At 45.7% G+C, this 14,350-nt stretch overlaps 1 protein-coding gene across 2 annotated transcripts; it reads left to right on the forward strand.

Moving 5' to 3' along the window:
- Positions 1-4,490: 4,490 nt before the first annotated feature.
- On the forward strand, positions 4,491-12,209 carry LOC123111271 (uncharacterized). 2 transcript variants are annotated; one of them, XM_044532033.1, is made up of 6 exons: positions 5,862-6,067; positions 6,150-6,278; positions 7,739-7,880; positions 8,568-10,584; positions 10,673-11,315; positions 11,735-12,209. In XM_044532033.1, exons 4-5 carry the CDS (start codon positions 8,767-8,769, stop codon positions 11,294-11,296), a joined length of 2,442 nt encoding a protein of 813 aa, XP_044387968.1. In that variant the 5' UTR covers positions 5,862-6,067; positions 6,150-6,278; positions 7,739-7,880; positions 8,568-8,766; the 3' UTR covers positions 11,297-11,315; positions 11,735-12,209. The 2 variants fall into 2 exon arrangements, with proteins under 2 accessions (XP_044387969.1, XP_044387968.1); XM_044532034.1 differs by lacking the exons at positions 10,673-11,315; positions 11,735-12,209 and adding an exon at positions 4,491-4,769 and having other exon boundaries at positions 5,864-6,067; positions 8,568-8,782.
- Positions 12,210-14,350: the final 2,141 nt, after the last annotated feature.

The following is a 14,350-nucleotide window of genomic DNA, read 5'->3' on the forward strand; positions in this document are numbered from 1 at the left end:
GTCATCATCATCACCAACGCTCCTCTCATCGAGAGAGGGCAATCTCCAGTCGAAGGCCCTCCATCTCGAGGCGGGCGTTGACATCGGCGAGCTCTCCTCTGAGTCGACTTAGTGCGCCCATCGCTTCCCAGAAGAGGTCGTGGCGGACGGCACTACGCCCGCGCAAGCTCCAGCGCATGGCCGAACTCGTCCTCCACGTTGAGGGCTGCCAGAGAGACACCAGGTGGCTCGCCCGTCCCCGGCGGGGAGCCGCTGGTCGGCGCTTCTCCAACTGCTGCCCGGGCCTTGGTGGAGGTGCTGGGTGGCACGGCCTCGCCGCTCAAAGATGAAGCCGACGCCGGGGTTGCCCAGCCACCGGTGATGATCAATGGAGGAGGCCTCGGCATGCCTCCTGCGCCCCAAGGCTGACCGCGGGGGAAAGACGCTGGGGGCACAGACTCATGGCCTCCCAGTGGCACATCCGCCTCACGGACGGGCCCCGTGGCTCGTGTAGGTGTCTGCGCCCGGGGGGCTCGGGGTCGTGAGAGGACCATGGACCTCTGGAGGCTTCGTCGTCGCAGCCGGAGGCATCCTAAAGAGCCAGGTCAGGAGGGAAAGTGACACGAGGAAAACCATGTAGATAAGGCACTTACTCGTCTATGGCTATGTACTTCCTCTGTTTCAGGGGCCGCTAGGTGTCGCCACTACAACCCGGGAGCCCTTTCCTCTTACGGAGTGCTGCAAGGCCCAAACGAAGCAAGCTAGGGGTTGGGGCATGACCCTTGGCGACCGGGCAGCATGCTCCCACCTCCGGAGCACTAGCCTGGGCTTCGGGGGCGACGGCCTCAAGAGCATTGGGCCGTGCCGGCTCACCAGCCTCGGCCTCAGGAGCACTGGGCCGCACCAGTTCTCCAGCGACCGCCTCGGGGGCCTTCGGCAGAGCCTCAGGAGCGGCCTTCTCGGGAGCACCAGATGATACCTGCTCCCGAGGGGTCGCCCCAGGAGCACCAGGCGGCGCTCGCCCCCCTACATCCTCATCTGGGCGTGTGCCAGAGGGTCAACAAGCATGGGAGCCACGAAGATGGGATTCTCGTGAGGCCCATCAAGCCCCTGGGCGTAGCCCCCACTCATCAAAGAGGGGCATCTGCTTTACGAAATCCTCCTTGTTCGAGCAGAGCCACAAAAAGGCATTCGTCCTCCGGGAGCATGGTGGGCGCTGGGTCGCCCGTCAGGAGCCCGAGCACCACGGGCAGTGTCTTGGAAGGAAGCAAAGGAACCTGGAGCCTTATGGGGTCCTTGGGGCCAGTGAAGGTCCACATTGGGCGAGAATGGCACTGGACCGGGGCGATGCGCCGCCGGATGAACTCCCTCACCACCATCGGCGCTGTCACCCCGACCTTCTTCAACTTGGCCAGCCTGGGCCAGACATGGGCAAGCCGACGGGCGATGAGCTTCGCGTGCCCCAAGCCGGAGCTGGGCACCGTCGATACTCGCGGGAGCAGGAGCAGGGGGCTGAGCGTGCTGGCATCCACATACACCCACTGCTTCCGGAATCCCCTCACATCTGGGCGGAGCATGAAGTCGATGCCCGAGCCGGCCGTCACCGCCATGGCCTGGAAGGCCAGGCATCACGAGTGCTGTCGCGTCGACCAGGTGGAGCGAGAAGAAATGGCGACACAATGCAACGGAAGGAGCAATGCCCACCATAGCCTCGTACAGGAAGGCGGAGACAGCGAGGAGGATGATAGATTGGGGGTCTAGATGCAGCGCCTGGATCTGGTAATGCAAGATTATGGCATTGAAGAAATCGGAGAAAGGGGGGACCCGGCCAGCTAAGAGAGCATGAAGATGGATGGGGATCTTGGTGGCCTCCATGTCGATCATAGCCCGGGAGGCGGGCCAAGCCGTCGTCGCCTTCCACTCATTGGAATCGGCGGTGAGGGCTGGTCGGACCTTGGCCAACCCCTCCTGACTGATCATTGTCGACTGCTCAAGAGCACGCTCCAAGACTGCCCGGGATTCGGCCGGAGCGCAAGCCTTCCCCTTCTTCTTCGACCGCGGGGCCATGGCGGCAAGAGAAGATTGACGCCGGCATCGAATCTGGGAGAAGAGCTGCGGGGTCGCAGGGAAGAGGAGGAACCAAGGGCGAGCACGGCGAGCAATGATGGCAAAGCTGCGTTAGCAACAGGCGGCCGCCAAGCCTGGCAGTTATCAAGGCAGCGTGGGGAAGTGGGGACGCCCACGTCCCATCAGGCACCACACATCGACCGAGGCCGCAGGCGGATATGGCCCGCGGCGGTTCGCCCTTGCCCTTTGGCTTCGCCTCGAAGCCAAGCCCGAGCACGCCTTGGGCCCGGGGGCTACTGTCGGTGTTCTGGGACCCGGGATACTAAGACTTGCCTGCCTGCAGCCTATGGCGTGGCTCCATCGACGGCCTGATATGGCCCACCTTCAGCACCAACAACCCAAGACCATCGTGAGGGGCCAAGCCTCACGAGGCGGACGACACCAAGGCCTCCAAAGGAGCGGCCTCCTCAGGCTGGCTCCTGAGGAGCGGAGATTTCTATGCAAGCCTCACCTCGTGAGGTTTAGACGACGTGAGCCATGACGACCAAGGCCAGGCGGGCGCCAGCGGGTGCAGGACAACAGTTTCCTCTTTGGTGCTAAGGAGGCAAGCGCAGGCGCGAAGTCCCGAGGAATCAGCCAAAGATTTCCATTCTCATGCAACAAGACCAAGACTAGGACGACAGGACGGAGGTCATCGCCGAGCCGGTGTCACGACCAGAGGCTTTTGCAGGCGAAAACCACTTTTGTTAGGATAAGATGTACTATTTGTTTCCCTTCGAATTTGACCGTTGTGGGACCCCTTTCCGCCTCCATTTTAGGGGAAGAAGACCTAGGCCACTATAAATAGGACCTAGGAGGCGCCCGTTTCTTCAGTTGCCGCAAACGGGCGCATACCCGCGCGCCGCGCTGGGCCGGCCCGTTTTCTTCTTTTTATTTCTGTTGAAAACTGCAGCAAAAAATCTTATTTCGAATGTGTGGTCTCGAACTCAAGATCTCTCAGTTGAAACAGTAGTGCACTAACCAACAAACCACCATACCAATTGTGTCCATTTATTTATTTTCGTTCATTTATTTACGTAGGGCGCGAGAGCCCACCAAACCAGCTTTCACTGCTCGCTGATTTCTAGGCATTTTTTCCTGTTTCCTTTTTCTTTTTCTTTTCCCATTTTCCTTTTTTTATTTTCCTAAAAATGTGAATTTTTAAAATTCGTGAAATTTTTAAAATTGAATGAACTTTTATCAAATCGATGAACTTTTTTAAAAATTAGATGAAAATTTTAAATTCCATGATTTTTTTTAAACGTGAACAATTATTGAGAACATGAACAAAAAATTATATACGATGAGCGATTTTCCAAAACATTTTTTCGGTGTACGATGAACAATTTTTAACTACACAGCGAACATTTTTGTGATATACATTCAAATAACTTAAAACATATTTATTCATTTTTTTATATAAGATGAACAAATTTTATACAATGAACATTTTTTTAATATAATCTGAACAATTTTTAACTAACATTGAACAATTTTGTGATATGCCATGAAAAACCATTTAAATACCCATTGAACATTTTTTTTATGTACACTGAATAATTTAAAATTATGAACAAAATTTGAAAAAGGTAATAAATTTGAAAACTATGAACACATTTTGAAATCACGAACAAAAACGAAAAATACATTTTTTCTAAATTCCATGAATTTTTTTCAAATTTGATGAACTTTTTCTAGATTTCGATGAACTTTTGCCAACTTCGATGAACTTTTAATTCAAATTCAATGAACATTTTTCAAATTCGTTGAACTTGTTTTGAAATTCGAACGAACTTTTTTTATATGGATGGACTATTTTCAAAATTGATGAACTTTTTTGAAATTTGTGAACTTTTTTAGAATCAATTATTTTGTTTAGTTTGTTAACCTTTTCAATTCGTGATATTTTTTGAAATCTGTGAACATTCAAATTTCTTCCCGAAAAAATTACGTTTGCCCAAATCTGTGCGCAATAAATACCGCGACTTTAATTATTCTTAACTCATTCGCGCTAATTATATCCATGATTGATTGGTTGCCCTAGTGGTTAGGCGACTGGAACAGGTACTTCACGTCCCGTGGTCGAATCCTCACGGCAGCAACCCTTTTTGGGTTTTTTTTTTGTGGTATAGATAAGGCGTGTCGTGGGCCGGCCCAGCAGGCGCGGCTGTGAGCGCCAGCTTCCTGAACCGGCGCTTAAGGCGCCCGTTAGGAGCTCCCTGCTCTAAGCCTAGCAGAAAAAAACGTTTAGAAGGAAAAAACATATCCAGCGGGCTGTGACATCCTGCGCAGCACCCCCATGGCCAGAATTCGGCCCGTGAAGCCGATGAAGCCCGCCTGGCGCTCTGAGTCGCTCTCGCTCTAGGCCATCCGATTGACTTGGACGGTCCGCATCGCTCTCGGCCAAAACAAAACTGCTGCGGCCCGAAAACCCTAACCCTAGCTCATTTCCGGCTTTCCTCCCCGATTCACCGGATGCAGCGATTTCAGTGACTTGAGCGCCGGCGGCGGAGCACGTGGAGCTGACGGCGACGTGGGAGGCGGGGAGGTCCTTCACACGTGCACATCCGTAAGTGTGCCACCGGCTACTTTCTGCCCGCGCGTTATCCAGAGACAGCGGCGTCGCGGCGGCGATGCCCACGCTCGGCGGGGGTTCTGCGGGATCTGGACACGGCGTCATCAAGGCAAGCCCTTCACCTCTTCTCCTTTCATATCAACTTTTGGGCTCCAAAAATTTCGGGGATTCGATTTCCAGAGTTTTGCATTTGGGGATTTTTGGTCTGTTGATTTTTTGTTGTATCACGATCCACAAAAATATCGTGAATCAAGTAGTTCTCTACCTGTATATAGTGTCGTATTACATAAGTACGTAGTGGCTCACATAGCCCTTGAATAGCTAACTGCTGTTTCTTAGTAACGCAAAGTTAGAAATTCAGAATGTCGAGAGAAACTGCGCTGGAGCATAATAAGCTGTTGCAATGCACAAGCTCTTTTGCTAGTATATCTAAAAAGTGGAAACGAAAAAAAAAGCAGCAAAGTGCACGATGGCTTCAACCAACTAGCGATTTTTTTTTCAGGATTCAAACTGGCGATCATAGCTTCTTTCTTTTTGAGAATTAACTAGCGATCAGATAGGTATACTAACCAGCGACCAGACCTCCACCAATAATAAACCCAGCGATAGTGGATGTGACTACTAAGTACTCCCTCTGTTCCCTCATAACCTTTTAGCTTTTCCTTGATTCGTGTATGTATACGCATTTTAGTATGTATGTTCACTCATTTTAGCATGTATGTAATCAATATTGAAATAGCTAAAAGGTCTTATATTAGGAAACGGAGGGAGTGCATGATTATTGCACCCAAAAGTTGGTGGGATAATGCAGTTGCCTCTGTACTTTATGTTTCATGTCAGGAACAGGGGAATCGTTGCTCTATTTGATACTCCCTTCGTCCCAAAATAAGTGTACTTTGGGACGGAGGGAGTAGCTAATTTGATTGAAGGTGTTGGAACCAAACAGTTGGTGTTTGGGTGAAGCTTTGGCTTGGTGGGCGGGGATAGTAACATAAGTTTTATCTTTTTCTCCAGAAAGTTTTGCCACTACTTAACATCTTATTTACGCTGGAAAAAGAAATAAACAAGTGAAATAAATTATGTAAGACGTGATCCGTAATTGAGTTCTTATATTTGTAATCATATTGTTGCATTACCTCATTAGTCTCCTTGCTTGCTTTTGAAGAGCTTTTGTGTTTGACTGACAGTTTTTTTTTGCTGTAGGGGAAGAAAGGGAACGCGATTGCTGACAGTAATGACCCTGCTAGAGCGTTTGCAAACAAGTTTAGAGTCACATATGGAAAGGACGAGTCTGAGGCGAATTCTGAAGATTGGAATAGCATTCTCTCCATAGAAAAGATGCTGAGCCTTCCTCCTGATCGTGAACCGAAGGAGTATTTCACGGAATTGGACCAAAATCTGTATAAAGTACGAGATGCACGTTTTTCTGTTCATCTTGCTGGCTATATAGATTACAGATGGATTAAAATGTTGATGATTCTTGATGTAGGTAGTCAAAACCATTGAAGGAAGGAAATTGGAACCCAAGAGAGAAAGATTGGTGAAGGACCTACGACTTTTGATAGAGCAGTTCCTTGAGATGATGGAAACTGGCGTATTTCTCAATGAGGACAGACAGGTTGATTCAAGCTTTTTAAGTATAATTATGGATTTGTCAGCATAGTGTTATACTCCCTCCGTTCCAAAATAGATACCCAACTTTATACTAAAGTTAGTACAAAGTTGAGTCATCTATTTTGGAACGGAGGGAGTAGATGTTTGTTTTATTCGATTGTAGTGTGGTTGGTGCAAGTTTTTTGAAGCAATAATTATGGATTTGAGAGCAATAATGTTATAGATGTTTGTTTTATTCGATTGCAGTGTGGTTGGTACCTTTCTGTTACACATAAATACAACTAGTGCTGCATCTTTGTGTGATTCAATGTACCTTGCTAAATGCTGCCTAGCGCGTAGCTCGGGACAAAAGGTGGAGCAACATAGAAAACGTATATAGAGTAGAATAGTGAAGGTTTGTCATCCAGGAGGGAATTGGCCTGTTCCCACTATTCTCAGCCAATGGTACGATTTCTGAGACTGGTGTCTTGTGCTCTTTGGGTACAAATATAGGGATTGATCCCTAAAACATGCTCCCTCCGCTGAAAATACTTATCATCAAAATAGATAAAATGAGATGTATCTAGAACTAAAATATGTCTAGATCCATCCCATTTTATCCATTTTGATGACAAGTATTTCTGGACGGAGGGAGTATAAGGGTAGGTGAGTTTCAGCATGGAGACTTCACAGGGCAAAAGGCCATCTGAATATTTTTGTTGGTTGACAGAAAATTATCTTCTCCTGATGATTTACTTGCTGTAAAGGTCCAAGTATTCTTGAACTTTAGACCACAAATAATCACTTTAATGGTCTGAGCTGCATGGTTAACTAGCATTATATGTTATTAAATGTTTTTGAGTAGATGATAAGAGTCATACAGCTGATATCGGACATGTTCTTCCTTCTGTATTAATAACTGGAGTGTAGAAGGTACACCTGAGAATAAAGATCTAGGTTGGCTCTGTGCTGATTGAGTGACTTCTATGTGCGAAATAACCCTTTTTACTTAAAGGCTGAACGTTTTAGTGAGCCTGCACATTTCATGTACTCCCTCCGATCCAGATTACTTGTTGCTCAAACGGATGTATCTAGACGTATTTCAGTGCTAGATACATCCATTTGAGCGAAAAGTAATATGGATCGGAGTAGTTAATTACATACTCAAATTGGTTCGTATTTGTTGCACTGTCGGGGCCTCCTCTTCAACATTTCCTTGATACAAACTGTTGAAGGCCCTTTGCTGAATGCACATTCCATGCGCTTTGTGTAAATCTGTATCATGTAGTAATAACAAGCAGTCAACAACTATGTAGTGAGCAAATAAATGTGTACTATGTGCTGTGCTTAGTCTTTAGCTATTTCCTTGTCTATCCAGTACTAGAATAGTTATTGCTAAGTGTGTGTGGTCCAACGTCTAGACGTATTTGTCAGTGTTCATGTTTAGGTATATGGAGGTGCATTAATTTTTTAATTCTCATGCAGAGAGCAGCTTTGCAAGCAAAAGACTGGCTCGAGAAGAAGCTGAAGGTGCAGAGCTCGGTTCCATTATATGAAGATCCTGTCCTAAAATGTTCTGATTTAGACAGGTGGATTAAAAATCTATCATCTAGGAAGAACTCTTGAGGTAATTCTGGGACACATCATTAATTGAACATTTCTACTCCCTCCGTTCCTAAATATTTGTCTTTCTAGAGATATCAACAAGTGACTACATACAGAACAAAATGGTTGAATCTACAGTTTAAAATATATCTACATACATCCATATGTTGTAACCATTTGAAATGCCTAGAAAGACAAATATTTAGGAACGGAGGGAGTAGTAGTTTATTTGCAAGTTTTAGTTACTCCTTCCATTACATAACACTATATAGGGGGTCCTTCTCTTTTCTCATTGATTGGTATGTCTTTTTTCTCCGATTCAAATCTTAATCACAGTAGTCATAGATGAGCTCGTTTTCTGAAAACCTAAGACTTCTTCGTTCATTAGAATATATACATATAATTAGCATAAAATATATGATTAGAACTTTTTTCATTAGAATGAAACCTAGGACTCTTTCGTTGATTAGCACTTGTACCCATATTTCTCTCTATGCCCTGATGGAGTGATGCAGTAGTCGCATTTGCCAAATTAAAAATGCATTTATTTTCCATCTGCAATGTATAACTAAGATGCTGTATCCAAATAATCATTTCTATGCATTTATGTTTTGCATTCCCATCCTTTCTTATTGTTAGTGTATTAGTCCATTTAGACTAGCTTCAGTTTGAAAGAGGACCCTGTCTAAACCTTTCTTGTTGTGAACAGGCTTGCATTGGAAGATTTTGAGAATGTGCGAATTGAGGAATTATCTTTAAACCCAAGCCAAGAAGGTGCTCTGAGCAATTTTATCAACTACTTCTGTGATCGGTTGTGTGACCATAAACAGCGATTTACATATAAACATGAAGAGCATACTTGCCGCCTGTTAGAATTTCAGAGACCTAATAAACAGCCACCGAGATGGATGTTGATTAAATTGATAAAAGATGCTGCCCGAGCCGGTATTTACATGAGAAGTGATAATCTATACCTTTCTGCTTTTAGTAACAAAGATGATGAAATCTTTGAGCTTGTGACGCATCCTTCTTACCGAATAATCAAAGATTCTATTCCATTCGGATGTAGCACGGAGTACCCCAGCATGATGAACTATGAAAGAACTAAATATGTTCCAGCAGATCAAACTGAGAAGAGGTTGCTGGAGATAATTCTTAACATGGATAAATTTGAACATGGCGTTGAAGTGCTGTCAAATTATGACCATGCCATTATGTCAGATCCGCTTGTGAGCCAGGATGTGAGACAACAAAAGATTCAAGAAGTCCAAGAGGCTTTAGCTCGAAAGGCAGTGGTTCTAGGGGAAGTTTCCCGCATTGTAGAGTTATTCTTATCTGTGATTCAGAAATGGAAGGAAGGCCGTTCATTCCTTACAAAACTGTTGTTTGAGTATATGATGCATTGGAAAGTTATGTCAGATAAGGTTCGCAATGGTAGTGTTGATGATCAGTTTAGCAAAGAAATTGAGTCTGTAATCTTGCTGAAGTTCAGATCTGATGCAATTAAGCTTCTCAATGTGGTGTGCAACTCCAAGGGGCCTGGACTTGATAAGAAGAGACCCACGGAACCTGGTGATGATGACAAAGGATCAGAGGATCCTGGTGATGATGACAAAAGATCAGAGGATCCTGGTGACGATGACAAAGGATCAGAGGATCCTTGTGACAATGACAAAGGATCAGAGGTTCCTGGGTCAAGCTATGGACTGACTGGTCACGATAAGGATAAGAAAGGAAACAGACCTGGATCTGAACCATTTGATAGTTGCGATGTCAACCTGGAGGGTGGCCGTGAGGGTGGAGAACAGAAGAACTATAATGATAGCATGCCAGGGATAAGCTCTAGACCACTTGATAGTTGTGATGTCAACCTGGAGGGTGCCCGCGAGGGTGGAAAACAGAAGGAGAATGATAGCATGCCAGGGACAAGTGACATGAGCAAAATCGCAATAGCTTTCATGCTAGGATTGGCTGTTAACAAGAACTTGCTCGAGCCTTTGATCAGGAAAAGAAGTTTAGAACCTTTCGTCATCACAAAAAAAGGGGTGAACTTCTCAATCATCAGCCGAAGGAGTGTGGAACCTTTGCCATTGCTACCTGGTTCTCCAGGATCTGAACATGCAACTGGTTTGGGTCAAGTGCTGCCATTAATACCAGATTCTTCAATGTCTTTACATGGACATGGTCTGGATCCGCTGCTGCTGCCAGGGACAATTCCACGTGGCCCTGCTGTCAGCTCGTTTGGACGGTCTTTACATGGACATGGTTTGGATCTGATTGTGCCGAGGATGCTGCCATGGATAATTCCACCTGTCCTTGCTGTCAGCTCTTCTGGACGTGGATTGGAGATGGTTCTAGAGCCGAGCCGCTATAAAACTCCTGATTTTTCCTTGATTTCTTTAGACGAACCAGATCTGGGTGAGGCGCAAGAACGGATCAGTGCTAGTGGGAGTTCGAGTGCTAGTGGGAGTTCGACCGAGGAAGATATGGTTAGCTTCTTCCAGGAATTTATCTCCTCGGAATCATATCCTCTTTCTACAGGCCAGACACTTCTTGAAATTTTCTGTATCCACACAAACTTGAGCTTGATAAAGACTATTGTTCTGTATGATGATCGAGGTGGTAATCTTATCTATGAGTCCAAGAAAGGAGAAAAGGAGCAGTTTATCAAAAGACGCTCTAATTGGTTGTCCGAGCATACAGGAAAAAAACAATCCGCTTTCATTGTACGCTATCTATTTATAAATTAGGTCATCATATTCTTTTCCTGATTGTGGTGAATTTCCTGCTGAAGTTTCTATAATATATATGCAGGATTGCCTTGTTCTTGAAGGCCCAAGCCGTCCTATGACTGCTCATGCAGACTTGTGGATCGTTCAAATTGATGTGCCAGCTGAATCATCTTTTATTAAGCTTGAAGATGAAGATCCTGAAGTACCCGGGAGTGTATTTGAGGCCACATTACTGTTGGATGATGATTACATTGACAAAACCAATAGCAGTTTGATTTCTTTGAGAGGTGGCTTTCTGAATATTACATTGGTGACTTTCAGCAATGCAGTGTCATCATCAGTCAGATTGGCATTTCATGTTTCTCCTATTAGCAGTTTTGGTGATTGCCCTAAAGTGGAGGGTGACCTTGCATTATATGTTGAAAATTATCCAGTTGGTTTCAGTATCTTGAAGAATCAAGTCGAGGATGATGCTGTACATTTGGTGAGACTGGGTCCTTCTGTTTTCGAACTTCCCTTGACAAGGCATGTTCTTGCACTGCCCATTGGTTCTACTGTACATGTCTTAGGGACTTTGAAACTACCAAGTTTGGAAGTGTGTGTGGATCAGCATTTGCGGCTCGACAAGAACGTTATTCGGGCTGAATGGCATATGGATTCTAGCGTGAGTGCTGCTATATGGATTGAGTCAAGTTCATGTTTCTAGACTCTCCACCGCACAACAGGTAAGATACTGTTTTTAGTTGCAATATTTCAGTTAGCAGGAAGTTTCTAAATGCTCTATTTGTATGAGTGCCTAATGGGAGATCTGAAATTACTGTACCTATTGTAATTGATTTAGTGACCATGATAAAATAATGCTCTCTTTATTAAACTAAAGAACCAACGTATTTGGCATATTTATCTATCTACTCCCTCCTTCCTAAATATAAGTCTTTTTAGAGATGGACTACATACGGATGTGTATAGACGTAGTCTAGAGTATCCACTGTTCATATTGGAATCTCTAGAAAGACTTATATTTAGGAACGGAGGGAGTATTTCTCTATCTAGAATATCCACTGTGCCAGATGTATCAATTGATTATGTCTATTTTGTCTTGATCAGATGTATCAATTGATTATGTCTATTTTGTCTTGATCAGTTCGTGCTCTTGGTCCACTTCCTACATCTTGCTGCATGTACATGCTTGCTCTCGAATTGGAGGAGTGCCACAGAGAATAACACACTTTTTGCTTGCCCGATTGCTAATTGACATGTTGGATTCATATGAACCACGGCTTGGATCTGTTGTGCTTCTGGAATTCCTGAATCAGTTTGAAGAGGCAGAGAAGATTGTAATTTCTTTAGTGTATTTTGGTGGTGTGTAGAAACAGTAGCTACTTTGACTAGCTCGGTCTAGTTTGGCATGTAAGGTGTTAAAATCCTTGCCTACTCATTACTAGTGCCGAAGTGCGTGACGGTGAGAACACCCATCTGAACTTTTTATTGTTGGTTTGGTTAAAGGTACGAAATGAAGAGTGGAGTGAACCGGTTGTAATTTTTGTTCGGGAATTGACGGCCTGCATGGCATGCCATGCCATGGTAAAGGAATGGAAAAAGAAAAAGATAAGACACTAGAAAAAGAAGTACTAATAGTGGGAATCTGTAGCTAGTTTAGTGTCATTTTTGTTTATTTGGCAATCAAGTGATCAGCGACACTATTTTTATTTTCATAACCTACCGTGAGTACAGGTTGAATCTAATTTGCTTTTGTATTTATTTTGATTACTGATTGCATTTTAGTTTCTGTAAAATTTAGAGGGAAACTCGCAGTGCAGTGATCCCATTATTACTGACGAAAGAACAGCGGTTCAGAAATATAGGGAGAGCCCAAGGCGTTAGCTCGGTGCGAGAATTTTAACTGCAGCTTCGTAGGGCCCTTAGACTAGTCATAATGGGTAGTAACTCTACCCAACTTAGGCCGTGTTCGGCTCCACTCCGCTTAGGAGCGGAGCGGCCTAAACTGAGCTCCACAACTCCGTGGAGTTGAGTGGATGGGATGGATTCCGAAGCGAGTCTTATAGTAGTAACATGCATATGTATATGTTACTAGTTTATATTACCACATCTACAACGAGGGATAACATATGTGTGGTATCATGCAACACTTCATTTATTTGGTTGTAGATTTATTTTGTCTTGATTTTTGTGATGTTACAGTAACTAGCTATGTTATCACATGCCCCTATTTTTCATTAATTACTTGTCACATCATCTATTTTACCTAGAGATGTATGATGTTACCATCTATGTTACTCTCATTGTGGGTACTTTTAGAGCAAGTATAATAGTCATATTCAACAGGCTACAATGGAGTCCATATGAGCAAAAATCTGAGTTGGAGAAAAAAATAGAAAGGAGAGAGAAGGAGTGGGCTCTTCGTGAAGCGCCGGGGTAAGGCACAGAACGCGAGAACCCGATGCGAGCGCTAGCGACACCGCTTCTGATCCCCTGCGTCTCCCTTCCCTCGTTCGCTTCACTTTTCACCTTGGGCGTGTGAAATCCATCCTTGCCTCGCTCCAAATCGCTTTAAAGCTTCCAGCTTCCCCAAATCGCCCCTCCCCCCAACTCTAGAACAGCCGCTGGCGCCGCATCAACAAGATGGGTCAGCAGTCAAAAGGTCGCATGCGGCGATGCCTCAGGTCATCCCGCCGCCGCTGCTTCAATTCGTTCCGCCGTTGATGCCGCACCTCGTCCCGCCGCTTGCGCCACACCTCGTCCCGCCATCACGCTAGCCCGGACCAGGTGCCCGGATTCCCCCATGGCCACCAACTGCAGCGGCGGCCTCTGCACCATGCTGGCTCCCCAGACGCAAGGCCGTTTGTGGAACAAGATGTGTGCTGACATCACCTATTGCAGTGCACCCTGTGGTGCAAATGCCACGTACGCGCCCGAGAACGCGTGCCCACATTACGCCATCCCAGAATAGTGTCACACTTAGAAATTAGAACGTCAATACATTTTGATCTTGCATCCCGTCACATTCCAAATTACTACCACACTATATTTAATTGTTAACCTGTTCACAACGATCAAAACCTAAATGGTTTCCCACTTAGGAGCGTATTAGTACTCGGTTATAAATACTACCTACTCCAAGATTACTGCACATTCCTCCTCAACTCCTCATCCACAAAAACAAACAAGTCTTTCATCGTCTTTCCCTTGCGACTGCCATGGCCCGCATGAGTTCTGGGTCGAGAGATTGCTACTAGGGAGAGGCGAGCATGGAAGCGGAAAACACGAGAGATGTCCCTCCTTGCCACGAAAGCAGCCGGCATGTCCTGCCGCGCTGCCGTAGCAGCACAGAGGTCGACAGAGGTCTCGCCGCACCGTTGCTGCAACAGGCTGGTTCGGCCGCACCGCAGAAGCAGCAAAGATGTCCCACCGCGACGCGAATGCAGCAGAGATGTCCTCCCGTGCCGTGGCGGCCTGGGAAAATGTCTCGCGGGCAGGCAAGGACTCTCACAGGCGCATGCCGCTATGCTCGATGACCTGATGGGTCGGATCTCCGGCTGGATGAAGCTGCAGGACAAGATGAATGCCTCGTTTGAAAATGCTACCGGTGTCATCCGGGGACTAGGGGAGGACAAGGAGAAGCTCTGCAACCGAGCGCGACTTGCTGAGGCCGTTGGATCTTACATCAAGATCCGTGCAAAACTTTCTTTTCAGATTTTCTTTTTACTCTCTTAAATCTCAGTCGAGTGAGACATAGCCA

Source organism: Triticum aestivum, chromosome 5B (genome assembly GCF_018294505.1).
Source record: "Triticum aestivum cultivar Chinese Spring chromosome 5B, IWGSC CS RefSeq v2.1, whole genome shotgun sequence".
NCBI classification, from domain to species: Eukaryota; Viridiplantae; Streptophyta; class Magnoliopsida; order Poales; family Poaceae; genus Triticum; species Triticum aestivum.